General features: G+C 56.5%; 1 protein-coding gene across 8 annotated transcripts; it reads right to left on the bottom strand.

The window, feature by feature from the left end:
• Positions 1-1,394: 1,394 nt before the first annotated feature.
• On the bottom strand, positions 1,395-24,535 carry HDAC7 (histone deacetylase 7; the record flags this gene model as incomplete). 8 transcript variants are annotated; one of them, XM_084255486.1, is made up of 25 exons in its annotated part: positions 1,395-1,440; positions 1,587-1,722; positions 2,873-2,957; positions 3,218-3,351; positions 3,996-4,114; positions 4,697-4,794; positions 4,989-5,108; positions 6,118-6,205; positions 6,378-6,433; positions 7,853-7,960; positions 9,167-9,216; positions 9,464-9,584; positions 9,668-9,801; positions 10,666-10,885; positions 12,020-12,295; positions 12,449-12,579; positions 12,779-12,959; positions 13,092-13,202; positions 13,385-13,476; positions 13,826-13,951; positions 14,185-14,300; positions 14,813-14,924; positions 15,169-15,259; positions 15,378-15,565; positions 24,508-24,535. In XM_084255486.1, the coding sequence occupies 24 exons, from the start codon at positions 15,516-15,518 to the stop codon at positions 1,395-1,397; spliced, it is 2,892 nt and encodes a 963-aa protein (XP_084111612.1). The 8 variants fall into 8 exon arrangements, with proteins under 8 accessions (XP_084111612.1, XP_084111613.1, XP_084111614.1 ...); XM_084255487.1 differs by lacking the exon at positions 24,508-24,535 and adding an exon at positions 18,809-18,857 and having other exon boundaries at positions 12,020-12,227; positions 12,411-12,579; XM_084255488.1 differs by lacking the exon at positions 24,508-24,535 and adding an exon at positions 18,809-18,857 and having other exon boundaries at positions 12,020-12,214; positions 12,437-12,579.
• Between the last annotated feature and the right edge of the window lie 667 nt (positions 24,536-25,202).

Genomic DNA, 25,202 nt, shown 5'->3' with positions numbered 1-25,202 from the left:
AGCACGTGGGGCTAAGGTGGCCCGTCCTCCACGGGCCCTCTGTCCGTGAAGTTAGCCAAAGCTGCCACCTCATCACCCCAGGGTGGGATAGGCCAGGCACCAGGGTGTCTTCAGGAGGGATTCCTCCTGCAGGAAAGCTGCCAGAGGGCAGGGGGCCGGAGAGAGGATGGTCCCCCACCAGCCCAGTCCCCTCCGTTCCCACCAATCCGCTGCCGCTGTATGCCCACCGCACATCCCTCCTCCCGAGGCCCTTCACATGCATCTTTAAAGCAAATAAAACATTTATTGTTCAGATTTTTTTTCCTTTTTTTCCTTTTTTACAAAAACATGCATACATACACAGGGTACAGTGGATGCTGGGGAAGACGCGCACACACACACACACACACACACACACACACACACACACACACGCTTACGCACTCAAATACTTTCCTTCTTGGCCCCAGGCCTGAACCCCAGAAGCTGTGAAGACTTTGCCAGGGCAGCCTCCCCTCCCCATACCTTGCCTCTGCTCTCCCTCCCATCCACCTCAGCCAAGCTAGTCCTATATGGGTGGGAATCAGAGTTAGGGTGGGGGGAATCCCAGAAAGAGAGCAGGCTCGTGGAGGGGCCAGTGACCAAGGGATTCCTGGGGGCCCTGCTGTGCTCCTGAGGGGAGATGAGGGTTTGGCACCATTGGGTCAGAGAGCACAGAACTCCGAGAGCACCTTCTGCTCCACCGGGCACTGAGATGGTGACAAGTAGCGGCCTCTTGCAAGGGCGGGACCAGATGGGAGGCCTGCTGGTGGGGGCTCTTGGAGGGAGCTTCATCTTACTGCCCAGCAGCGGGGGAAGCTTCCAGAGTCATCAGAGGGGGCAGGTGGGAGGAGGGGCTACCCCTGACTCAGGGATATGGGACCCCTTGTCTTTTCCCCATCACCTCCTCCCCGCTGCGGCCCTCAGAGCCTAGGAAAGGCCACCCTGACGGAAGCCAAGTTCACATTTCTGTGTGGAGCCTGGGGCTGTGTGCAAAGTCCAGGTCTACAGAGCCAAGAATAGTGGTTACAGGTAGGGAAGGCGGCCTGACTGAGCCAGTGTCCTCTGTGCAGTCCTGAGGAATGGGGGCCCAACCAGGGCCTGGACCCCACAGGGTAGATGCTGTTCTTGGGAGAGCTCTGCTAAGGCCTGCTGGCTGCCTACCTAGTCTGCCTCCTTCCAGAGTCCCCTTTGGTCCCCATCCTAGACCCAGGAGCCTTCTGAGACTCCTTGGGGTGACTGTCAAGAGGCTGTTCTCTGACCCTGACTACCTGCCCACAGGATCTCTGAAGACCCAGGGAGGGGCACTGTCGCCAGACGTTAGAAGAGAACCAGGTCCAGAGGGTAGGGTGGATGGGCAGATTGCTTCCGAAGACTTAGAGATTCATAGGTTCTTCCTCCTCCACCAGCTGCTCTGAGGGCCTGGGGAGGGACAAGACAGAGATGCTGGGGTGCTGAAGGAAGGGCCTGAGAAGGCTGGGGAGCTGTGCTAGGAACTGGGGTCCTCCTGTTGGGAGAACCCAAGGGGGTAGAGAGGCTGCCGGCCAAGGCTGGGGTTCTGGCATTACCTCTCCTCAGCCAGGATGCCCACGGAGAGAGATGCCAGTGCCGTCACTGCCTCCACTTCTGCGTCAGCCCCCGGCACCCTGGGCACCCAGGAGTCTGGACAGGAGGCCAGGTGCTGCATGCAGCCCCAGTATTTACCTGGGACAAGAGACTAGGTCAGAAAGGGTTGGGAAGACAAGCCCTGCCACCCTGCCACCCTGCCAGGGAAGCATTCTAGACTGATGATGAAGTCTGGCAGCTCAGCCAGGGGCCTGAGAGAAGCAGGTGTGTCCTCAGTTCAAGGTCAGCTTGCCCACCTGTCCCTACCCTCAACACAATGCCTTCTTGGACCTGGCATCCAGAGCCCTGACAGACTGGCATGACCCTGAGGATGCCTAGCAGGTGTCCAGGCCATTCTCCACCTCTGGGGTTGAGGCCACCTCTGACTGTCCCCATGGGGATGGGATTCCTAACAGCACCAGCAGGAGGGCTGAGACCTCCTGAGCACAGCCCAGCAATGCTCAGAGCAGCACAGAGGCCGGCGGTGGGGGTGTGAGGACAGGGGAGCTGCCACCACTCTGTTCTGCGTGGCCCTCGGTAAGCCCCCTACCCGGGCTTCCACTGCTTCCTCCAGATGGGACACCGCCACCCTGCCTAGTGTGAGAGGTAGAGTCTGTGGGACATGCCTAGCCCAGAGCCGAGCCTGGTATGGGGGCTCTGTGTCGAGCCCCAGCCTTCTTCAGCAGCAGCTGAGCCAGCAGCAGCTGAGCCAGCAGCAGCTGGGCCCTGATGTGGGAAGAGATTGAGTCATGTGTGTCATCCTAGCACAGGGCATGGGCCTTTACACGTAGTGCTCCACAGATGCTGAATAGAAGCTGAAAATCGTTACGTGCTTTTCAAATGTGGGGGTTATTCTAAGACCCAGTCCCCAAAGCAGGCAGAGCCTCCCAACCTGTGTGGCGAGGCCTGAGGGTAGGTAGAGGTAGGAACCATGGCTTTCAGAAAATAAGTCTTCCTGTGACTGCTGACCTGACCATAGCCTGAGGCAGAGGCTGGACAAGGAAGGCCAGTCCTGCTGTGAAGAGGCCACTCTGCAGTGGCCTCCACTGAAAGGCTCTAGGGGTGACTTGGGGTACACCATGACTGCTTGGGTAATTTATAGGAATTTATGGGAGTCCTGCTCCAGGCCAGCAGCAGAGGCCCTTGTCTGGCTGGCACTGGAAATCTTGAGACCCAGGTCAGTGAGGGGCTTAGAACCCCGAGGTTCTCCTAAATGTGGGGTCCCTGGATATCTTCTCTCCATACTCACTGTGCACCCGGATCACAGCTTCCAGAGAACGGATGGCGTTGAGGTTGGGTTTCTGTTTCCAGCCTTCTTCTGAGAGGGGATCCACCTACAGAAAATAGTACATTAGTGTCCAGTCTCTTGGGGACCCGCAGGCTCAGCTCTATCTACCCCAAGGGCCCCAGATACCAGCTCTGGCTCTGCTTAGGACAGGAGATGCTGCCATTGACCACTCTGTTCCCCTCGTGCCCCCCAACCCCAACTGTGAGCTCTCGGAGAGGTGTTCCATTTGTCTAATCTTTGGGATAGTCCTGGGACAGATGGGCAACCTGCCTCACAGATGAACAGACCTGGGGGTAGGGAGCTCACCTTGTTGCCAAGAAGAGCAGCAACACAGGCCTCGGAGGCATCACAGATGGCCGTGAGGTCATGGCCACCCTCCAAGGCCAACACCACTGCACCTCCCGCCAAGCTCATCAATTGCTGCGTCATATATCCAAAACCTAGATGGTAGGGGGCAGGGGTAAGAGGGAGCAGGAGTGAAGAAGTGGATCCATGGTCTACCCATTGTTTTCCTGCTGCCTCTTCCCTTACACATGACTCAGACACATAAATCTCTAGTTCCCAAGTGCTTTCGCATGGAGCGCCATGCAAAACCTATCAGCATACCTCCCTCAAGGCTTAGAAGGGTAGGAGACTCGCACCAGGCTCCAGGCTGACTTGGGCAGGGCCTGATCCTCAGGCATGGACTCCAGCTAGGTCTTTTTCACTAAAGCTATCCCATCTCTCTCTGTCCTCAGGCCTGTGGTCCCGTGGGCTGAGTGGGCTCCCTCTGTTCTGGGAACACTGCTCCTCCTCACTCTCTCTCAGGGGAAGCCAGGTGGGGATGACACCACTGGGATGGAGGCAAACTACAGCTGCACTTTCTATACGACTAATGTTCTCCAGGGTGTGACTTGGTTAGGTCTTCCATGGTGCACGGACCTGGCCATAAGAAAGGGTCCTGTGCTGTGCCAGGCGAGGACAGCCAGGGCCAGTCGCCACACCCCCTGGGGCCCTCTCGCTTGTGGCCATGGGCTGGCATTGTCACCTCCCCTTGCCTTGGCAGTGCCTTCCTTCCCAGCCTCATTCCCATCTCCCTTCTTACATTTGGCGGAGACATGGTAGCCGCCTAGTGGGGCTGGGTGGCCCTCGGCAGCATCAAACCCAGCCGACACCAGGACCAGATCTGGAGAGAACTCGCGGGCTATAGGCATCACGACTATCCTGTGAGGGTGCAAAAAGGGGGATAATTGGAGAAAAGTAATCAGAGACTAATTTCCAGGGTTCTCTCTTCCCAAATGGAATACAGGGACCCAGGAGTGAGGTATCTAAGAGCTCCTGAACAGAGCCCAAAGCCCCTCTTCTAGACTGGCTTTTCCTAATCAACTGCCCTTAATCAATTCCAAACTCTTTCTCCACAGTTTAAGTTTCTTATCTCCTGTGTGAAGCCCACCTCCTCCAGGCAGTTTCCTCTGACTGACGTTTGCAGCTCTGCTCACCCCCCTGCCCCTCCCAGCACTCAGCTCAACACTGGGTCTTGTGACATGCAACCTTATAAAATACCCTTGACTTATTATTCTTGGGTGTTTCCCATCTTTCCATCAGGACTCGGGGCCACCAGAGTCCAGCAATAGTGCCTTTCCCCCTCTCTGAGTCCATAAAGTCCACCCTGGGACTAGCTACAAACGTCTAGTAATGGGATGGAAACAAGCTAATGGATCACCTCCAACCTGCTGCTGCCGGGAAAAAGGGTAGGAGAAAGTAGTCTTGTGGGTCAGGCCCGCTCTGGCTCCCCAGAGCACTAACCTGAAGGCAGCCAGGTACTCAGGATCCCCCACTGGGGGGTCCAGACCTCCAGCCCAGGCCACGTTGACATTGAAGCCTTCGCCGCTGCCAGCCCCAACCTGGAAAACAGGAAACAAGAGACGTGAGAGCAGAGCCCAGAGGATGAATCCCCGATGCTAGTGCCGTAAGCCCAGCTCACCCAGCTTCTTCCAGATGGAGAAAGGATCAGAGAGGTTAAATAATCTGCTCGGGGGCACAAAGCTAACAGAGTGAGTGCCATGAGGGAGCCACTGGGGCTGGAAGGTGTGGTTACCTCGTCCACAGCCCCACTGCCCGGGAAGAAGTTGCCGTCATCGTGGCGGTGCAGGGAGATGTAGAGCACACTGGGGTCCTGGTAGAAGGTTTGCTGGGTGCCATTGCCATGGTGAACATCCTGGAGGGAAGACAGGAAATGGATTAGGGAAAGTCTGAAAGCAGAGATGGAGACTTTACCAGTTGGAAGGGTATTGAGATCTGTGAGCATTCTGAGGATCAGGATGTTAAACCTGGGGTCAGGAAACCGGGGTTTCTAGCGCCAAAGAGTTTAATGGACTCAAGCAATCTAGAGGCCTGTCTCTCCCCGTGTACAGATGTGTATATGACATGGGCGCAGATTGGCTACAGTGTGAGAGCCTGAGGAGGGGAGGCGGATCATGGGTGTGAGCAAGAGTAACATGTGGGGCAGGAGACAGAGGCCCAGGAGTGCGTGTTGGGAGCCCTCAGTGCAGTGTCCTGCCCAAGGTCACGGGGCGACGCAGGGGATCAGAAACTGAGCTCAGTTATAGGGGGTCAGGTGCATGGGGCCCAGTGCCGTCCCCACCAGGAGGGTCCACAGGACCACACACAGGTGAAGTGTGCAAAGTTCCTCACTGTCTGTCCTCCTTCTCTGGTGTAGCTCAGTAGTCAGGTCCGCAGAGCCCGCTGACCCACCTGGGTTCCACGCCCTGTTCCTGAACTGACTAGTTGTGACTGTGCAAGTGACTGACCCGCTCTGTGCTTACCACCCTCATCTGTAAGCCAGCCCAGTCAGTGTTAACGCCTCACAGAACCACCAGTGTTTGATGTCTCAGTGATCAAACGTTGATGTCATCGCTACCATTATTATGGTATCATCACTATCTGCAGGGGCAATGTAGCTCCAAAGAAGGAAACCAACAGACACCAGATGACAACATTCAAATGGCTCCTAGTCATCGTGGGAGTTTCCATGGCTGAGACCTTCCCATACACCTGCTCCTGGCCCTAATTGTCCCATGACACCATGTCATAGTCATCTGCATTCTGCACAAGGGAAACTGAGGCTCGGGGTAACACAGAGGACATGAAGTCATGGCCTCTGACACCAGGCTCAGGACTTGTTCCACAGGGCGCTCAGATCTGAAGGGTTAGTAACCAGGACCTACCCAGTCCACAATGAGGATCTTGCTGGCCTTGCCCTGTTGTTGCAGCTGCCGGCAGGCGATGGCCACTGAGTTGAAGAAGCAGAAGCCCCTGGTAGGAGAGAGAGATCCTGCCAGCCCATTCCCTTCTGGTGCCCCCACCAATCCTGTCTCCTCTCTCTACCAGCCCCAGAGCCTCAGGGAAGGAAGGGGAATGTCCCAACAGGCAGGGCCTGGGGATCTGGCCCCCATCTGCTCCTCCCACACCTCCCCCAGGGTCTTACATGGCTGTGGAATGGTCTGCATGATGTCCTGGGGGCCGAACCACAGCAAAACCATTCTAGAAACAGAAAGAATGCTTGTCAACCAAACAGATGGCCCTCTGGCCCACATCCCCATGACCCTTGCCCCCCAGCCCCACGCTCCTCTCCCAGGAAGGGGCCACAGGGTGATGGCTGCCAGCCTGTCCAACTGCACCCAGGCTGGATGAGGCACCCTGTGCTCCACCCCCATGCCAGCACCCTCTGCTCTCAGTCTGGACATGAACACGGAACCCCCAGCCTGGGGTGCCCTGGCTGTTATCACTTGTAATGACAACAGCTACTGCTTATTAGGCTAAAACTGTGTACCTGGCGCTGGGCTAAGCACTTTGTAAGTGCTGCATGCATCTCATAACATCTCTCTGAGGTAAATGTTATCTAATCCTCGCAATTTCTCCATGAGATAAACAGTAATTTTATCTCCAGTTTACAGACAGGAGAAATCTGAAGCTCAGGCAAGTTAAACAACCTGTGCAGAGTCGCCTGGCTGTGAGCAGTGGAGCCAGGATTTCAAAGCCCCCAGGAGCCATGACACGGAGACACTGAGAAAGCCTTGGGCTACAATCAAAACAAAGGGGTTGTGGGGGGGTGGGGCATGCCCGGGAAAGGTATTAGCCCAGAGCAAAGGAGGCTGCACCAGCCTGGTCACCAGGCTCAGTTCTGCAAAGGACCGACCTGAGGGGCCCAGAGGCTCCACATGACTTGCCGACAGTCACCACAGTCACATGGCGTGTCTGGGCTGAGGGATCCTGAATAGGGATCTGGTCTCTTAGACACAAAAGGCCCAGGGGTCACAGTGGCTTGACTGCTCACCCGGTAACAGTGTTAGGGGGAACTAATTCCATTCAGGCTTTGTGGACTCCACCCCCACTCCAGACCAAAGCCATCAAGACATTGGGAAAGACAAATCCCGTCACCACCAAAGGGAAGGTGGCTGGGACCTGAGGGTGGAGTTAAGCGGCCAGGTTTAGTATAAAAACCAAACACGCGTGCCTTGGGGGCTCTCGTTCTGTTGTTCGCCTCCTGGCTTCACGGCTCCTGGCTCACGGCCAGCTCTCAGAGCGCCATTTGGGATTCCTGATCGGTGGATCGGGTAGGATGCATTTAAAACTTTGTCCCCCACTTTTCTCCCTGAGCTGTACATTTCCTCATTTGCCCCTCCCTTGTAAATAAACCTTTTATTAACCTTTCGTGTGTGCCTGCAGTAGAGTACTGATAAGTCCTTTTAAGCACGTGGGTGAGGACACACAGTCAGGCAACCCGTTTTGTATGGGGGCTGCCCTGTAACAACAGGTTTGGTCACTACACTGCTCACTTGGTCACTAGAGCTCTCCACTTCCATTCCAAACCCTGGGTGCCAACTAAGAGAATGAGATGCCTGGGGTTCTGGGTGTCCAGCCTTCAGCTCCTCCTTGCCCCATTTAACTCAAACTTCCTACCTTTAGCTCTCGGGAAGCCACTTTGAAGGCGAGGTCGGTGACGCTGCCGGCAGCCCAGCGGGCTGCGTTTGAGGAGTGCAGCTCATTCCAGATGGTGTCAGTATCCACCTGTGGGGGCCAGAGTCAGGGCCCGCACTTCATCCAGGCTCCCCAAAGGATCCCGGGGCAAGGGGGCAGAGCCCACCCCACGGCCAGGACCCCAGGGCAGGGAGCTGGGCAGACAGCGCTGCTTCCCCAGTGCCCCACCGCCCAAAGGCAAGGCCTCCTGTGTCCCCCAATCCCAGCATGGCTTCTTCCCAGCTGCAGTCCACATCACCAGCCCATATCTGGCCAGCACTCTGCTGGCAGCATCGCTCCTGCCTCCCCGGTCAGGGGAGGGAGCATGGCGTTACCTGGGCGGGACTTGGGATTTGGGCCGGGAGGGGGTTTTAAGCCCCAGCTGACTCTGCTCAGGCCCTGCGGGACGGTCGGAGCTGGAGGGGCCGTCTGCACCACTGTCTTCCACTCAGGGCCCCTAGCCCAGGCTGGGAGGCCCCCCAAACCCAGTCCCTGGGCCTCAAGGCTAGGGAGGGGCCGGGGGGCATGATGGGGAGATGGGGAGGGCGAGGCGGACCAAGAGAGGCGAGGAAGGCAGAGAGAGTCGCAAGAGGCTGGAGAAAGAGAGAGAGAGACAGAGAGACAGAGAGGGAGAGGAGGGAGGAGAAAACAGAAGCAACAACAGTTGGAAAAATCAGAAAGTGGCAAGAAATGGGAAGTTGTGAATAGGGCACTGACTGGCTCCCCAAGAGCCCCCCCCAGCTACAGCTCCCATCTCCCCTCCAGAACTAAGCCTCCATCCCCTGCCTCCACACACCGGACTGGGAAACCACTGCAAGGACCTTTTGAGGACAGGAGAGTACTGCCAGGAGAGGCAGGAAGTCCCCAAGCAGGGTGAGGGGAGAAGTAAGGCTGGCTGGGAGGCTGCATCCTGGGGAGGGATGTGCCTGGATCACCAAGGACCCTGAAGGCACCCCACAGCCCGAGCCTGGCAGCCCAACTCTGCCCAGAGACGCCACTGGGGTCTTATGAAGGGAGACACCCCAAGCCCTAATCTTGACCCTGCTTTTTGAACCTCACTCAACTTTTACCAAACACCTTCTACATGCGAAGCACTGGCAGCTACATTGGGAGACACTGGGTCAAGGGCACACCTGTCCGCAAGGAGCCTCCCGCCGGCAGAGAGGCATTATGGGAAAGCCCGCCGGGGCAGGGCCGGGGAGGACAAGAGGGGAGACCCAGAGACGATGCCCACTCGAGAGCCCCTGGCACACTTACCCCAACCCCGCCACAGGGCAGCATCACAAACATCCGCTCTGCCAGGAGCCCTGTGGGGAGAGCCCAGTCTATGTGACTGCGCCTTCTTAGTCTCGGCTGCTGGGGGCGGGGGCCCCGAGGAAGAGGGCTGGGCCGGATGTGGAGGTCGGGGTAGAAGTGGGTAGCGAGGAGCAAGGGGTGGCATGGGGATGTCTGGGATCCCGAAAGGACAGGCTGGGCAGAGAAGGGGCCAGAGCACAGGAGACAGCTGGGCGAGCAGGGTGGGCCCAAGTCTCCCTGGCGCCATGGGGTCTCTACCTGGCAGCTTCCCGTTGTCCAATTTGAGGCGGCTAAGGGGGTTGGTGCCGTAGAGAAGCACATGGCGCTCTGAGTGAACTGCCTGCAGCTCCTCCAGGGAGGCCTTGCGGCCCCGGAGACACTAAGGAAGGGCGCACAGAGCTCCTCAGTCCCTGTGCACCCCAGCCTTCATGCCCACCACCTAGCCTTAGCCTGCCCCCTCACCTCACACTGGCTCCGGAGCCCCCGCTCCTGCAGCCGGGACCAGATGCTCTGGATGCGGCCAGCGTGCTCCGGATGCCTGCTGTTGTCTCCGCAGGAGCACTGGTGCTTTAGCATGACCGAGTCGTACACCAGCCCTGCAGGGAGCAAGGGTCAACACCCCCATCCGGGGAGTCCCACCCTCTGGGCCACTGGCTACAAACAGAGCTCATGCTGGCACCCCCACAAACAGTACCCCCAAGGAGTCAGGCCCAGGACACCCCATCCTGGCCCTTCACACTTGACACGCATATGCACACTTATCCAGAAAGCCTCAGGCACCCCACACACACCCACACAGTCCCAGCCAACGTCACTGTCACAGCCCAGCCTCCCTGGCGCTGCCCTCCTCCACGGCCCCATGTGTCTAACTTGCTCAGAGTCTAACAAAGGGAGGTTTGAGGCCAGGGTCTTACACCGGATATCATGACTCAAACAGGTCACCAAGAGGGCAGCAGGGGGGAAAGAATTCCTAGGAAAGCCCCAAACCAGGAGCTGGAAAGCCTACAGTGACACCGAGCCATGTGCCAAGACAGATACAATTTTGGGGAAGTGACCACTTCGCCTGAGTAGCTGGATGCCTAGAAGAGGGCCCGACCACTGCTGGGAGAGTCCCTGTCAGCTCATCTTAGGACATCAGGCACTGTCAGAGGCCCAGGGATGTGCTCCTTAAGAGTGATCCTCAAGGAGACAATCCTTGTGTGCATGGACACTCGGATGAGGGAAAATGAATGACAGTCTAACTGCCCCATCGATAAGAGATGTTTAAATAAATATAAAATACCACAATGATACACGATCTATAAAACGAGAACCACCACCTACTGCACCTGCCTCATGGATGCTGTATGGGGCTAGCAAGGCACAACAGGGCTCAGTGTCCTCAAGACTGTTCTGAGTGACACCCCGATCTCTGCAACCTCCAGCCCCTTCCTCCTGCCTCACTCTAAACCCCATCTCACCTGTGGTGAAGGGCAGGGTCCTGGTGGGGTTCTCTGAGCTGGAGAGGATGCGTGCCTGGCTGGCGGGCTCTGGTGTTGGCAGCGAGGCAGGTGCAGCTGGAGACGACTGAGCCCTGGACAGGGGCCGGTGACCACCCTGGGCCAGGGGAAGCAGCACCGAGCTCCCAGCACCTCCACCGGTCAGCCGCCGGGCTAATCGCTGCTGCTCCCAGAGGAATACCTGGGGAACACAGGGCCTGAGCCTCCAGGCTCTCGGGATCCTATGCAGTCGGCTTCTGCCCAAGGGCTTTGGAAACCTTCAGCCAACTACTTTTCTGAAGAGATTCCAGAATGCCTCCTGCTCTGCCTTCTAGCAAGCCAGATCCCCAAAGATCTGCACCCAGGGCCTGCAGGACTCCAAAATCAGAACCCAGATAAGGGCCTCACGCTCAGTTCTAACCAGGAGCTCCTCACATCCAAGAACGTTGCACTGCCCAAGAATATGGGAACCGATGCGAACCTCTGCACGCATGTGAGCAGCTATCACAGCCTATGGGCTGAACTGTGCCCCCCCCCCACCAAATTTATATATGAAAGAGCTAAGCCTTCAGAATGTAACCTGTGACCTTATTCGAAAATAGTCTTTACAGAAGTACTCAAGTTAAAATGAGGTCATTTGGATGGGCCTTAATCCAATGTTACTTTTATCCTCATGAAAAGAGGAAATTTGGAACGTCAGGCAGAACGAAGATAATGTGAAGACACATGGAAAAGACAATCATCTATAAGCCAGGGAGGAAGGCTTATTAGCACACTCCTTCCCTCGCAGTCCTCAGGAGGGAGTGACCCCGCCCGCGCCTGTATTTCACACCTCCAGTGTCCAGACTGAGACGATAAATTTCTGTTGCTTAAGCCCCCAGTTTGTGGTACTTGTTACAGCCACCTAACAAACAGACACCCCATGGTTTCACTCGCAATGAGCGCGCTGGCTGAAGCACCTGAGCCCGGCTCCACCCCTCTTTCTGCCTCAGCCACTGGCACAGGAGAGGTGCTGGGGTAGGCACACACAGGGCTCCACAAGGCCAGCCTCTGCTGCACAGGGCCCCGGCTTCCCCGATGGCGGCAGGCTGCAGGAGTGCAAGTATGTGCATGAGTGTGTATGTATGTGTCTTCACAGTGTGTATAAGCGTGTGTGCACAAGCATGCATGCATGCATGCGTGTGTGTGTTTGTGTGTGTACCTTGTATGGACTGAGAGGGCAACCACAGACCCAACCTGGCCCTAGTGCCGATACCCTGTCTCCCTCCTTCCATCTGCACGCCAGGCCTACAGTCTTCTGGCTGTTCCTTTAGAGGGACAGCTGGGCACTCCATACCTGTTGGTGCTGCTGGAGAGGAACAGGACCTCTGGCCTCGTGCTGCCCATGGGTGGGCTCCCTGCGTTCCGAGCTATCCTCCACCACTGGCCCTACGCCCCCACCATCCGTCTCCAGGTCCTCAGTGGACGGTATCTGCCGCAGCCCGGGCTTCTCACTCGGCTTGGCCGACCTCTGGGGAGGGGAACACACCAGCTGAGAAGCCACACTGGCGTGTGTGGTGTGAGGTGGGGTGTGGTGGGCGGGGCGAGGTGGCCACCATCCTGCTGGGGGCTCCTGGGGCGACGCAGCTCATGGCTCCCAGAGCCACACCTCTCCGGCCCTCCAGGTCCCTGCCCTTCCTAAGCCCCCCTCTTTCAGTCCCCAAGGGCCCAGTTAGGCAAACCATCACCACCTCCTCTCCCCAGTTCCCCTCACCTTGATCAGCTGGGCGGCGGTGCTTGGGGGCAGGGGCTCTGAGCGGGTCCGGCTCAGCGGCCAGTGGAGGCCTGACCCCGAGAGCCGCTCGGTGGTCAGTAAGGACTGGGCAAAGTGGAAGGGCAGGGGCCCAAGCCCGGGCACTGGAAAGAATGGGTGGGGGGGCATAAGGAGGGAACCCTAGGGAGCAATGGAAGGAAGCAAGGGAACAGGGTAGGGGGGCAGAGCCTCAGCAGGGAGACGCACGGGATGGGGGGTACAGCAGAGGGGCAGGAAGGACGAGTCCCTCCCCAAGTTGGGCCCTTGGCCCCAGCCCCTCCCCGGGTGCAGCAGCGGACTCACCAGTCAGAAGTGGGGCATGAGAGACTGAGGGATCCAGAAGGAGAATGGGCTGCAGGCGAGAGGGCAGGGGACCCCCAGCCTCGGGCTCCAGGCCATGGGGCAAGAAGAGGGGAGCATGGGGGCTCCCCAACACTGGTCCCCGAGGGCCCAGAGTCGGATGAGTCCTGCGGTCGCCATCAGCCTGGGGAAGAGGTGGGGAAAAGTCACAGGGGAGGAGACTCTGGCAGCGAGAACAATGAAGGCCACGGGCTAGGCGAAGGGAGGGAAAGATGCCAGGGAGCTTGGAGTGGGGGAGGGCACCTCAGCCACTCACCCTGACAGGAGCAGGAAGCCCCAGTGTGATTGCGGGCAGCAAGGACACAGTCGGCAAGGCGAACGGGGCCAGAGAGGTCTCCTGCAGCCGCAGCCGCTGGCCCAAGAGCGCCTGCCATGGGGAGCAGGGCAGGGGTCACTCGTCCCAGACCTCTACCCCCGGGGATGCCTTCCCCAGGACACCCCAGAGGCTTGGGTGGGCTGCCCCAATCCTGTGGCCTCAACCTAGTTAGGGCCACTTTCTGAGAAGGCTGAGCCTCCAAGCTGTCCCTGGACAGTGTGGCAAGGCCTTACCTCTGAACCCAGCCCCGGGTTGGGGCCATGCTCGCTGTCATTAGGGGAGCTGCATCCTGAGGCAGGTGTGCTGCTACTGCTGGGGGAAGAGTCTGAGGTTTGGGGAGAGAGGGAAGCAGTCAGAGGCCAGGTCCTAGTTCTAGATACCTGGGAACTACCCTCCCTTTCCCAGTAGGCAGCGTCTGTTTCCTGCTTTCTGTCCGGAAGGGCAGCAAGCCATGTTAGGCTCCAGCACTTTTAAAAAAGGTGCGCCTGCTTCTGGGCAGACATCAGCCTGATGTCTGATGTCAGACAACCCAGCAGGGTCTGGCTCTCAGCCCTAGCTTGCTCCCATGGAGCACGTGTAGGCCGGACCCAGAATAAGGAGGTACGGCAGCCTTCAGGAGGGGACCCTATCCTGGGGGGAGAAGACCAACCCCCACCTGCCCTGCTGGCCCTCACCCCCAAGGGCCTCTGCAGGCCTACCCCGGAGGCTGGGCGGGGCACTCTCCTTTCTGAGTAGTGGGTTCTTCCTCCGCTCCAGGGACTTCTTGGGCTTGTAGCGCAGCTTCAGGTTGGGCTCAGAAACTGTGGGGGCACAGCATTACTAGCCCTGCACCTACTCGCTGCCTTCCTCCCGCTCCCTTCCAGCCACTTCTGACTTAAGGCAAAAGAAGGCAGAGGCAGGGAGAAAGACACAGAGTGCTGACCCCCAGCCTACCCCCAGCCCAGCCCGGCCCTCCAACCCCCACCTTCCTGGCAGGACTCCAAGGCCCTTCCCCTGACACCCTGGAGGGTGCCCCACTTTCCCTCCAGCTCACCTGTCTTACGCAGAGGGAAGTGCTCTGGGGGGTCACTAGGCAGGCTGGGAACAGGAGGCAGAAAGCTGCTCAGCATGGAGCTGGCAGCTCCTTCGGTCTCCAACGGCTTGAGAGTCCTGTGGAGCGAGAGCAAGGCTGCTTAAGAGTGGGGATTCCCAAAGGCCTGGGAGACACCCCACCCTGACAGGCTCTCAGCATTGTCCCCAGGCACTCTAGGGGAGGCAGTGGCCCCCGGAACAGTTAGGGAGACAGTGCAGTATATATGCCACCTCTGAGCTGGACCTAGAAGCCAGCACCCCAGGGCTTGGGTGAGGAGACAGACACAGGGGGACAACCTCATTGTTCCCGTGGGAAGAAACTGCTCCAGGAATCAGAATATTTTTGGCAGAGGGGAAGATACAAAAATGAGAAGAAATTCACTGTTGAAGAAGAAAGTCAGCATGGTGTGCATGTGCCTGTGCCTGTGTGGGGGTAAGGGCCTCAAGTGGGTGGGGAGAGACCATTACAGGAGAGAAGAGGCGGTGGGTGGAGGGTTAGGGAAGCCTTCCTACCAGAGGAGTGGGGACAGGATCGCTACAGGGCAACGGGAAGAAGGCCGAGGAGGGGAGCAGGTAGGAGAGGGAGTTACCTGTAGGGAATGCTGGGGCTATTGCGACGGACTGTTCTTTCTAGGGCTGCCTGCTTCTTCTTCAGGATCACCTCTGCCAGCTTCTGCTTCACCACACTGCTGGCTACAGCGCCTACGGGGGTAGAGAATCAGGAGTGGGTCAGGGGTGGGTGGGCAGATGGCCTCCCTGGCACACTCTCTACCCATTACCCTGTCCACACCGTACCAGGAACTCCATGGGCAAGAGAAGCAAGGCCTCCGGGCCTCCACCCACATTCACAGGCAGAGTCACGGGAAACCGGGGCTGGACGCACTCCCACCCAGCCCACACGTGCCCTTGACATGGCAGGACACCGCCAGGGAGCCTTCTTCCTTACTCCGCTTGCTCTTGTCCTTGTTGAGAAGCTGCCGCAGCTCCTGCTCCTGCTGCCCCACTTGTAATTCGGGCATTGGTGCGTCCCTGGAGAGCTGTGGGCAGAGCTGTCACTTAGGAAGGGGCAAGGAGTGAAGGAGGGTCTGGGAGACTAAGTGGGGAGGGACTGGGGGCTGAGCTCAAGGCCGCAAGGCAGCCCGGAGCACTCTTTACCCTCATGGGCTCCGCTGAGTGCTGCTGCTGCAGGCCTGCGAGGAAGAGGTGGTGGTGCAGGCGCTGGGGGTGCTGCAGGGCCAGAAGCGTGGGCTCTGGTGGGGGCTCCACCGAGGGCCGCTGACCCACCCGCAGGTCCATGGGCTGGGGCAGGTGGCCAGACGAGTCAGCTGGGGGCCTGGGGCAGCCTGCAGACACAGGGGGAGGGGAAGTCAGCTGGACCATTCATCCGCTGGTCCTAGGTTACAGCCTGACCAGCTTCCTTCAGGCTCCTTGACAATGGTGAAACACTCTCCAGGCCATTTCCTTATGTCATCCTCACCATGGCCCTGCAACATGGGTATACTCCATTCCATTTTACCCATGAGAGACGCGCACACCAACCAGGCACCGCTAGTTTACTGCTGGAGGTGTCTGAATTGAGCCTCCTGACTCCAAGCATAGTACTTTCCAACTGTGGGGATTTAGCGAAGGACTGTTGGCCCCATGGTGATATATTCTGGGCTGTCTCCTTCCCTTCTCCCTGCCCAGGAGTGAAGATTTGACCCAGCTGCCCTCTAATAGCTGCTCTCAAAGACAGCACAGTGAGCAGAAATGAACATTCCCCTTTGTCCCTCTGACCCCCAGTCACCACCCTTCCACTGTCCCAGGCCACTGGGTGAGAAGCGAGGTCTCAAACCTAACATGGGCCCTGGCCTGCCAGATGGGCCTGCACAGTGTGTATGCCCATGGAGCCTTCCCCTGGTGCCCTCCGCCAGCTGTGGGCCTGGCTCAGGGAGGACAGTAGGCTTGGCTGCCTCCTCGAGTGTCCTCTGCACCCACACGAGAGCACCGTGACAAGGCCATGGGTGCAGGGCTATTTATAACTAGCCACCCGACCGGGTTCCATGCCAGCACAGCCAGCTGGGCCAGGCTGGGCCAAAGAGCCAGAGCTGCTCAGAGGTAGAGCTGCTGCAGATACCTCTCCTGGAGAAGGAGGAGCAGGTACACAGGATCAGGGCACACAAGTGGGAAATCCTCCCAAAGAGGTCTTCTTCTGCCTATTGAATACTGGACATCCCTCAACTGGGCAGCTACCTGCTGTCCTCTGTGCCTGAGGCCTGGAGAGCCTGAAAAGGCGAGGTAGCAAAGTACCAGCAAGGATTCAGGATACTCTGCCTCCAGGCCAGCACAGCCACTACTAATCTTAACAGCTGCAGCACAGGTGCTTGTGTGTCTGCAAAACCTAAGAATTCCATTATCCCAGATGAGGAAACTAAGGCTCAGGGGAAGGGACCTGCCCAAGGCTACCTGGCTCAGGCAGAGGAAGCATGGGCTCTAGTCCTGATGAGGCAATGAACCCGCTCCATTTTCCTACCCACTTTCAGGAAGAAGCCATCCCCTACTCCTGCCGCTGGTTTCTAACTGGGGGAAAGAAAGAAGGACTTGCAAAGAGGCATCAACTTCCTTGAGATGGAAACGAGAAAGATACTGAGCAGGGAAGTACCTGCCACTCTCCTCCGGATGTTGAGAGCACGGGAATGGCTATATGGCCCACGGCAGGTAGTAGGTGCTTCTGATGCCCCCACCTCTTGTTTATGTGTCTACCCAGGTAATGCAGGTCCCCATTCTGGATGAGTCTGGGCCTCTGACACCCTAGCAAGAGTCTTAGTCCTTCTGTATCTGGTGTCCTGGCTTCCTGCGATGACTCCCTGACTATGCAGGTCATAATCTGCAGGCAGGCACCACATCTGAGCTAAGTTACACAGGTTCCCTGAACCAAGTCAGGGAATCCAGGGCGCAACCCTGGGACCCTCAACCCGCAGCTTCAGACACACAACGGACCTACCCCTCACTCACAGCACCATCACAGAGCAGAGGCTGCTGGGAACACAGGAGAGGCTACGCCTGCAAGTCTGGGAAGACCTCTTGGGGTGACTTAGCATTTGGGGGATCTCACAATCTGCTGCTATCCTGGCTTCTCTCAACTTTGTCTAGGGCATCTGAATGGGAACCCTCCTTTCCCTGAACATGAGCCCTCCTCCACAGCCATCAGCTCCACGTCTCAAGTACAGGTATCTTTTGTCCATTGAACTTTTACTCAGGGAGCCAGTCAGTGCTACTCTCACCCCTAGATTCTATTTTTCCAGAGCTCACCCTTCCTTCCAAGCCAGCTGGATCCCTCCTCTTCCCTGCGCCCAGCCCAGTGCCTGCCTCGTCTGGATTTCAGGCACGGGGCGCATCTGTGTTCTTTAGCACCTTGTGGGCAGGTGCTGCATCTGAGTTAAGCTCCACAGGAAAGGACCTGTTTTTGCTCAGGACCCTAACACTGCAGACAGCACTGGGCAAGCAACAGGCACTTAACAAACACTGGCTGAATGACGAATCGATCTCAGGATCTCCCCTGAAATGCCTAGGAAGGTGCCCTGGCACAGAGGCAGGGTCCATTCATGTTATTTTTTCCCCAATTTCTGTATTAAGTTTCTAGAAAAGTACACATCTAGGACTAAATGACAACGGGTGGTAATTTAATGTTTCTTGAATGAATTTACTAGTCCAGTAATTAAAATTCATTAATTAAACTCATTCGGTTTAATAGGGAACTACTATCTTTTCTTCTATTGCACACTAATTCTATTAGTTATTTTTTACTGAAGAAAAAAAATATATACACTCATTAGTTAAGCCTCTCTCATTTGGCACTGATCACATACTGTATTCTACTGTTATCTTTTAATTTGTGTCCTGTCTCCCGCCCACCAACCTGTCTATCCACTTTCGGACAGTCCTGACTGAAGCAGTGCGGCTACCTGGCCTTCATGTGTCCCCATCACGCGCCCTTATAGGTCATCCTCTGCAAGGGCCGCCAGCAGGCCCTCACATGGGAAGGGGCACCCTCATCAGTCCGGCGCCAGGCCCAGGGGCATGTACTACACCACAGAAGAGCAAGAAGTCTGCTCCCTTCCTTGCCCAGGGCACCTGACAGCAAAGGGGACTTGGGCCGGCAGTGGGAGGAGACAGAGAGGGGACCAAAGAGAAGGGGCCCTTCCCCAACCACCTGGCAGGGCTGGTATGCGGACTAAAGGAGCTACAAAGGAAAAAAGCCACCCAGCCCACAGCCTGACGTGAGGCAAGGGTCTGAGTATAAATATTAGGTTCCTACTTGCCTTCCTGTTTCACAGCACCCAGCAAAATCAAGGGGAGAATCCTGCCTTTGCTTTTCCTGTTGCACTTCCTAGCACTGGGACCAGCCTGGATCCCAAGCTGTCTCTCTTACCCCATCCCTCTCCCTATAAAACCCCAACAGCCCCCTCCCTGGGACCCCCAAGTTCCCAACTCTCTGGCCAATCCGCCTGGTCCTCTGCTGTTCAACCCCTGAGCTCCTCGTCCTCCAGGACCTTCCCACTCCTCAACTTGCATTCCCCACGTGTGTCCTCAGGTCTGACTCTTACCTGTGCCAGGGGCACTGGGGCAGTGGGCACTTGGGCTCACCTGGGTCCCATCTGCAGAGAGAAGAGAAATGGAGTGAGGGCATGGCAGAGAGTGCCAGCGGTGGGGAGAGCGGATCCTATTCCAGCTTGAGCACTCTAAAGCCTGGTGCCAAGAGATTCCTTTCCTCAAATTCCCAGGCTGAATAAGAGCGATCCCTAGCTTTCTCCTCCTCAACCACCCAGAGACTCAGATACTTCACCTGCCGGAGTGGGAGTGCAGGCCCCAGCAAGAACCTGGGAGGCCCAACTCCCTCAGCAATGCCCTCAGCATCACGATGCGCTCAGGTGCAACCGTCCCTGGGCAGCCAAACCAGGCTCTCCTAGCCCTGAGGCGAAGAAGAGGGCTGGAAGGTGGGGGCCAGAGGTGGGACAGGATAGGTGGTGAGGCCACCAGGAGGGTGATAGGGAGGAGCTGGCCTGGAGAAGGGGTGTTCCCATCATGGGGGAGGAACTGGGTCATCTGGAGTCAAATCTGGTGGAAAATGTGAAAAAGCGGGTCTGAAAGACGCTGCCCGAGGACCCTACAGGGAGGACCCTTTTTCCTCCCTCTCATCCATCCTCTGTCCTGCAGCCTCTGCTCCCCCCAGGAGACAAGCCCTCAGTTTTTATCTCCGATAACCGAAATAGAGCCTTTCCTTCTGGAAAAGGCCCTCTCCCCAGGTTCGAAGCCTAAGCCTACACCATCCTATCCAACTCAGAGCCCGTGAGACCCCACAGGAAGGGCCAAGCTGGGGGACAGCAGTGACCATGAGGACCCAGAGGCTGGCCAGTGGGAGAAGGCAGAGGCAAATCCTGACGTCCTCTGTCCAAGATGGGCCCATTACCCCCTGCTGTCCCCACTCAAGGCCTGAGGGCAGGAGACCGGGAGGCCCCAGAGGGAGCATTTGGTGACACAGAAGCCCTGCTCGGGCTAGAGTCTGGCCAGGGGGGTATGTTCTGAAGATAACTGGTATTGCTTTTGAGCCTGTGTTTAAGGGGTAGCCATAGTTCCTCTTCCAGAAGCTCAAAAAGGAGAACTCCCTGCTGGCAAGCACCACGGGGCAGGCGGAGGGGGGTGGGGGTGAAGGGGGGACGCTAGGCAGGCAGACTCCTAGCAGCTCCCCTCAATCACGAGTGTCTGTGTGCTGGATGACAGTTTAGTAGAAAAACGCTGCTTCGCTGATTCAAATTCTTCTCATCCCTTAAAGTCCAGCCTAAGTCTCAGGAAGATCACCCCAACACCCCCTTGCTTCCCACAGCACCCACTGTGTCCACCACTTCCACAGTTCCCATTAACCATGGTCTCTGGTACCACCTGTAAGCCGTGCCGGGTACATGCAGGTTCTCGTGGGAAGCACGGAACTGAACACAATGATTCTCTCCTGGCCCCCTGCCTAGGACGGGGCATGAATATACCACAGGGTTTGTTGGGCCCTAAGGAACCTGGTGCAGGAGGCAGCCTGCCCTCCCCAGGACCAGTAACCCTAACCTTGGGATTTCTTAGGCCCGCCTCTTTCTTCTGCAGGACCCCAAGAGAGATTTCTGAACTGGGTTCCTGGGTGCACTCCCAGGGGCTGCGTCAGGCTGAGTCCTGTGTCCCCAACCCCTGCCTACTGGGAACACTCTTCCTCCTCCCCTGCCTGCCTGCGGGCTGGTCAGCAGCATTCACGCTTGGGAGCAGGGCCAGGTCCCCTGCCTCCCTCCCCCTGGTAACCACAGATTCCGGACACCATGCACTCTCTGGATAGGAGGAAAACTAATGACCCTGAACTCTGTAGTGTTTGTCACTGGGCCCCAAAGGGATGTTTTGTGATGATGATCTATGATACAATCTCTGTTCAGAAAGGCTGCACGCATGCATGTGTGTTGGCAACAGGGATTGCTTCCAAAAGCAATTCCTGGAAAAAGTTCTGCTTCTCCCCCAATGTCCTGACTTTGTGCTGATTGTCTTTGAGTTCAGAGGAGCCCAGGGTAACAGAGATGAGACCAGGACACAGCTCTCCTGTGTCTGGGAAAGGAAAGGTGTTTAGAGGCACCCAGAAAGTGCTGAACTGAATTCTGCACCCCAGGCTTGGGACCCAGATTCATCAGCCTCTCTCACGGAACTGTTACCATCAAGTTGGTGAAATAAAACCAGGGGTGAGTGGACTTCAGGGTCTGGGAGCAACACTGAGGGTGGGGCCCTTCTCCACCCGTCTCAGCCAGGGTAGTGTTTGTGGGGTCCATGCTACACCTCATTCCACGTCTACCTTCTTTGGAAGCAACTGCAGTCAGACTAAAGAGGCACTGAGGTACCTGGACCTTCAGTCACCTTCCAAGCCAGAGCACCTGGTCTCACCCAGAACCAAGAGGCCCCAGAAATCCTGCCCCAGTGGGCCAACCCTGGCTCTCAGAGACCTCCAGAGGAGGGACGCCACTACTGCTGCCCCTGAGCACCTGAAGCGGCTGGTCCTGGGCCCTGCCTTGCTGTTCTAGGCCCTCTTCAGCCTCAGGGGCTGCAAGAGGGCTGTATAAAGCTGTGAAACCTGAGTACCCCCTGACCGCTTGTTCTCCCAGATGCTCCAGGTCCTTTGTTGGGTTGAAGGGCTTCCCTAGGAACTTGGTTAAGCAGGAGCCCCTCCCAACACCTCCGAAGTCTTATTTTGAGGCTGTTTCCCTTTCACTGCAGACTCCTGACTAGCTGAAAAAGGAGTAGCAGGGAGGCCTGGGTTCAAGCAGAAGGACAGTGGGCAGCAGCAGGAAGCAGGGCCTGGGTTCAGGGCTGACTCCCTTCATATATCCTAAGTTGCAGCTCTGGTTCTGCTTCCCTGTGAGAGGCAGGGACAAAGCGCGACTCCACATGGGGGCTGGCAGAGAAGCAAAAAGCTGAGGGTGAAATGGCTTCAGGAAGATCTGAGAATAAATAAACATGAGAAAGAACATCCTGGTTGCCAGGCCTTTCTGACACAGGGAGGCCTGAACATGAGGGAGAAACTTCTCGAAGACATTTGGCTCAAAGAAGCTGAGACTGCTAGGAGCTGGGGCTTTAGAGATGGTTCCTTCACAGAGGAAAGAGAGGAGAAGGGGCAAAATCATGGTCATCTGGTAGGCCAGTCAGTGGTAAGGCCAGGATGAACTAGACACACAAAGTCCATTGCAAATACAGGTATTAAGTCATGGATGAAGTCATGGGTCTGGGGAGAGGGGGGCGGGGGGGGGGGTGTTAAAGAGATGGAAATGTGAAGGAAACCTGGTTTTCACTTTCAAAGAGCCAAAATTTAAAAAATAAATAAAAAGTAGACTCCTTGCTGAAACTAAAAAAAATTCAAAGAACCCCCTAAAGGTATAAAAGAAGTTAGTCTCTCACCCGAATCCCTAGAACTTCCCTAGACTCAATCCTTTTTAATAATTTCTAATGTCCCTTTCCGAAAATTCTCTTCCTCATTATTAATTCAATTCATAATTAATCCTAGCAGGTGGCAAATTACAATGGAACTGAGGGCCCATGGCATTGAGGACACTAGCTTTGAGGTCCAACAGACATGGGTTCTAACCCAGAATCCCTCAGTGACTGCCAGGGACAGCCAGGGACATGATATAACCTGTTCCAGCCTTGGCTGTCCTGTCTGAAATAAGAAAATAAGAACATCTACTTAAAAGAGGTCATCTGAGATTAGCAATGCTGTGTGTGAACCACCCAGCCCAGAGGAGATGCTCCTTCAGTGGTCATGGCTATTACTGTTTGGCCTGGACTTGTCTGCAGCCTCCCTTCTGGCATAAACATTACAGTGCTTGGTCCCAGCTGTATCCTCTCCTCTGCTTCCACAGTCCATTTTCTTGCAGACGCATACTCTGGCCTCTTATCTTAACCCCTGCCTCTCCCAAATACAGTTTCTTTCCTTTCTCTTCCACCTGAAAATTTGCAAATTAACACTTTACTATGCACCAGAGATTGTTGCTAATTCACCTAACCTCATGACAAAAAAATGATGTGGTTGCTGTCTTCATCCGCATTATACAGACCAGTAGACTGAGGCTCAGTAGTATTAAATAACGTGCCTCCCTGGTGGCACAGGGGTTAAAGTCTCAGTGCTATCAAGCTATCACCAGACACTGAGGCTTGAGTTCAATCCCTGGCCAGGGAGCTCACCAACATAGTGCAGCAGACCTCTCCTGTCATACCTGCTGCTACCACTACCATACCACTACCCCTTAGCAGTGGATTTCAGTAGATCTGCCTGTTCTGCTCCCCATTCTGTCTCTGGTGAATCCTCTCACTCCCCCCACACACCTTTGGCCTACACCCCAGTTCTTGAAAGCATAAATATAAATAAATAAATAAAGTGTCTGAAGTTACACAACATGGAAGTGCTTGTGCTGGGACTTGGGGCTCCAGATTCCATGTTCTCAACTAAGGCTCCTTACTGGCCACCAGGTAGGGAGCACAACTGGGACCTAGCTGAACACAAGGGAAAATAAAAAAACATAACACAGCACCACAGAGATCCATACCAGTGGCAAACACGAGGCCTGCACCAGGCTAGAGGGCAGAAGCTGCCCCTTTCATCATTGCTCATGTCTGCCCTATGAAGACAATCCCAAAGAGTCACTTGTAGATAGCAACTGCTGACTTGGCATGCCAAGCCACGATTTCAGACTGCATGTGGGAAAATCGGACAGGCAACAGCTTAGGGTCTTAGAGGAGCATCAGCCCCATTTTCCTTGTTCTCAGGTGTCCTGCCATATCCTCCCTCTGGCAGCCCCCAGGTCCCTCTCAAGCCTCACCATCTCCTTCCCGGCCCCATCCCAGCCCCACCCCCCATGCAGGCAATGAGGCTGCCCACAGGAAAGGAGAGACTTGGCTCACAGGTGACTGGCCTGGGATGTAGGCCTACGCAGACCAACGCCTCTTGTTAGTACAACGTATGGGCCAGGCTCAGAGGCTGTGGCCCAGCAGGAGCGGGGCTGGAGGGCCAGGCCAGCCCTCCAACTCTGCAGACGCGCATGCCCCTTTCCCCAAGCCTGGGGCCCTGTGGCAGCTATTTTTAGCTCTTGACACCTGGGTATTTTGCAGCCGCAGGATGTCCGGTTTGGAGTCTCTTTCTGGGAATCCCACATGCACGCGGCTGTTGTAAACAGCCCCACGCAGTGGAGGCCCAGGCTGGGAGCCTGCACCCCCCTCTTTCTGCTGTTTGAGATGAATCAAACAGGAAGCAGATGTAACCATGGCAGCGGCTGCTCGAGCTCCCTGGGGGTGGGAAAGCGTCCTCCCTGGCTCTTGGCCACCCCCCAACCTCAAGTCTATTCTCCTCCCCGGCCTCTCTGGGTGGATGGAGACCCGCTGGTCCTGCAGCAGGGGAGCTGGGCCTTTCTGAGATGCATGTGGCTGATGGTTCCTGGGACTGGCACTCTCCAGAGAGGCTCTCTGTCCTCTGGCAAAGAAAACAGAGTCCTTCCAATTATCCCCTGCCCTCTCAGATCACCATTCAGTCTTTTCCCTCTGCCCTCCAAGAAGGTGTAAGAGGGCAGCAGAGCTACTTGCTTAGGGAGGCCGGCCTAGGCAGCCGGCATCCACTTCCTGTCACCCACACCTTTTTCCTTACAGTTAGGCCTCCTCTTCTCACTAAGGGAATTCCTGAGCAAGCCAGCTAGTTCCAGCTCCCTGGCACAGGCTGCCCTAGAGTTTCTCAGGCCCTGACTGCCCTCACTCCCCTGCTCCAGTAGCTCCAATCCCTGGTAGGAAGTTCACCACGGTGTCTAACCACCATCTTTCCTATCATTAGCAAAACATCCTGAGCAGTCAAGACAAGGGCCCCATCTGTATTGTGGAGAGAGAAGTGAGGCAGTCAGCTTCTGCCCTGTCTCCCCCTCCCCCGCTCCCTGGTGCCCCACTTAGACCAGCTGCTCCTCTTAGCAGCCAGTCCCAGCCAGTCTTTCTCAAGGGCTAGTGCTTGCCCCAACAGGAAGCACGGTCACCGCCCAGGGGCTGCCTCTCAGCCCTGCTCCTTCTCTCCCCTGAGGTCTCATATTCATTCACCTGCTCTCCTTTTTGTTCCCTCAGTTTCTGGACCCTCGGTGAGGCCCCAAGTCCACCTGTGCACCCCACTCCTGCCTGCCTTCCTTAGCTGCTCCCACCTGTGCCATCCATGAGGCCACTGAGCCCACTCCAGAGACTGCCAGGGACAAGTTTGTCTTAGTAATACTGATACCTTTTATCTTGTTATAATGACTAATTAATACTATTAACAATGAGCAACCACCACGCACTGAACACTCAGTGTGTGCTGGGTGCTGTGCTGGGACCTGATTTGCATCCTCATTCCATCCTCGTCCTCCCAACAGTTCCTTGAGGTGACAGTCATTACTATCCTCCTTCGTGAAAACTTTGTAAAGTTGA

This window comes from Talpa europaea, assembly GCF_964194135.1.
Source record: "Talpa europaea genome assembly, chromosome: 15".
Classification (NCBI taxonomy): Eukaryota; Metazoa; Chordata; class Mammalia; order Eulipotyphla; family Talpidae; genus Talpa; species Talpa europaea.
This window is presented reverse-complemented; position numbering and strand designations above follow the sequence as displayed.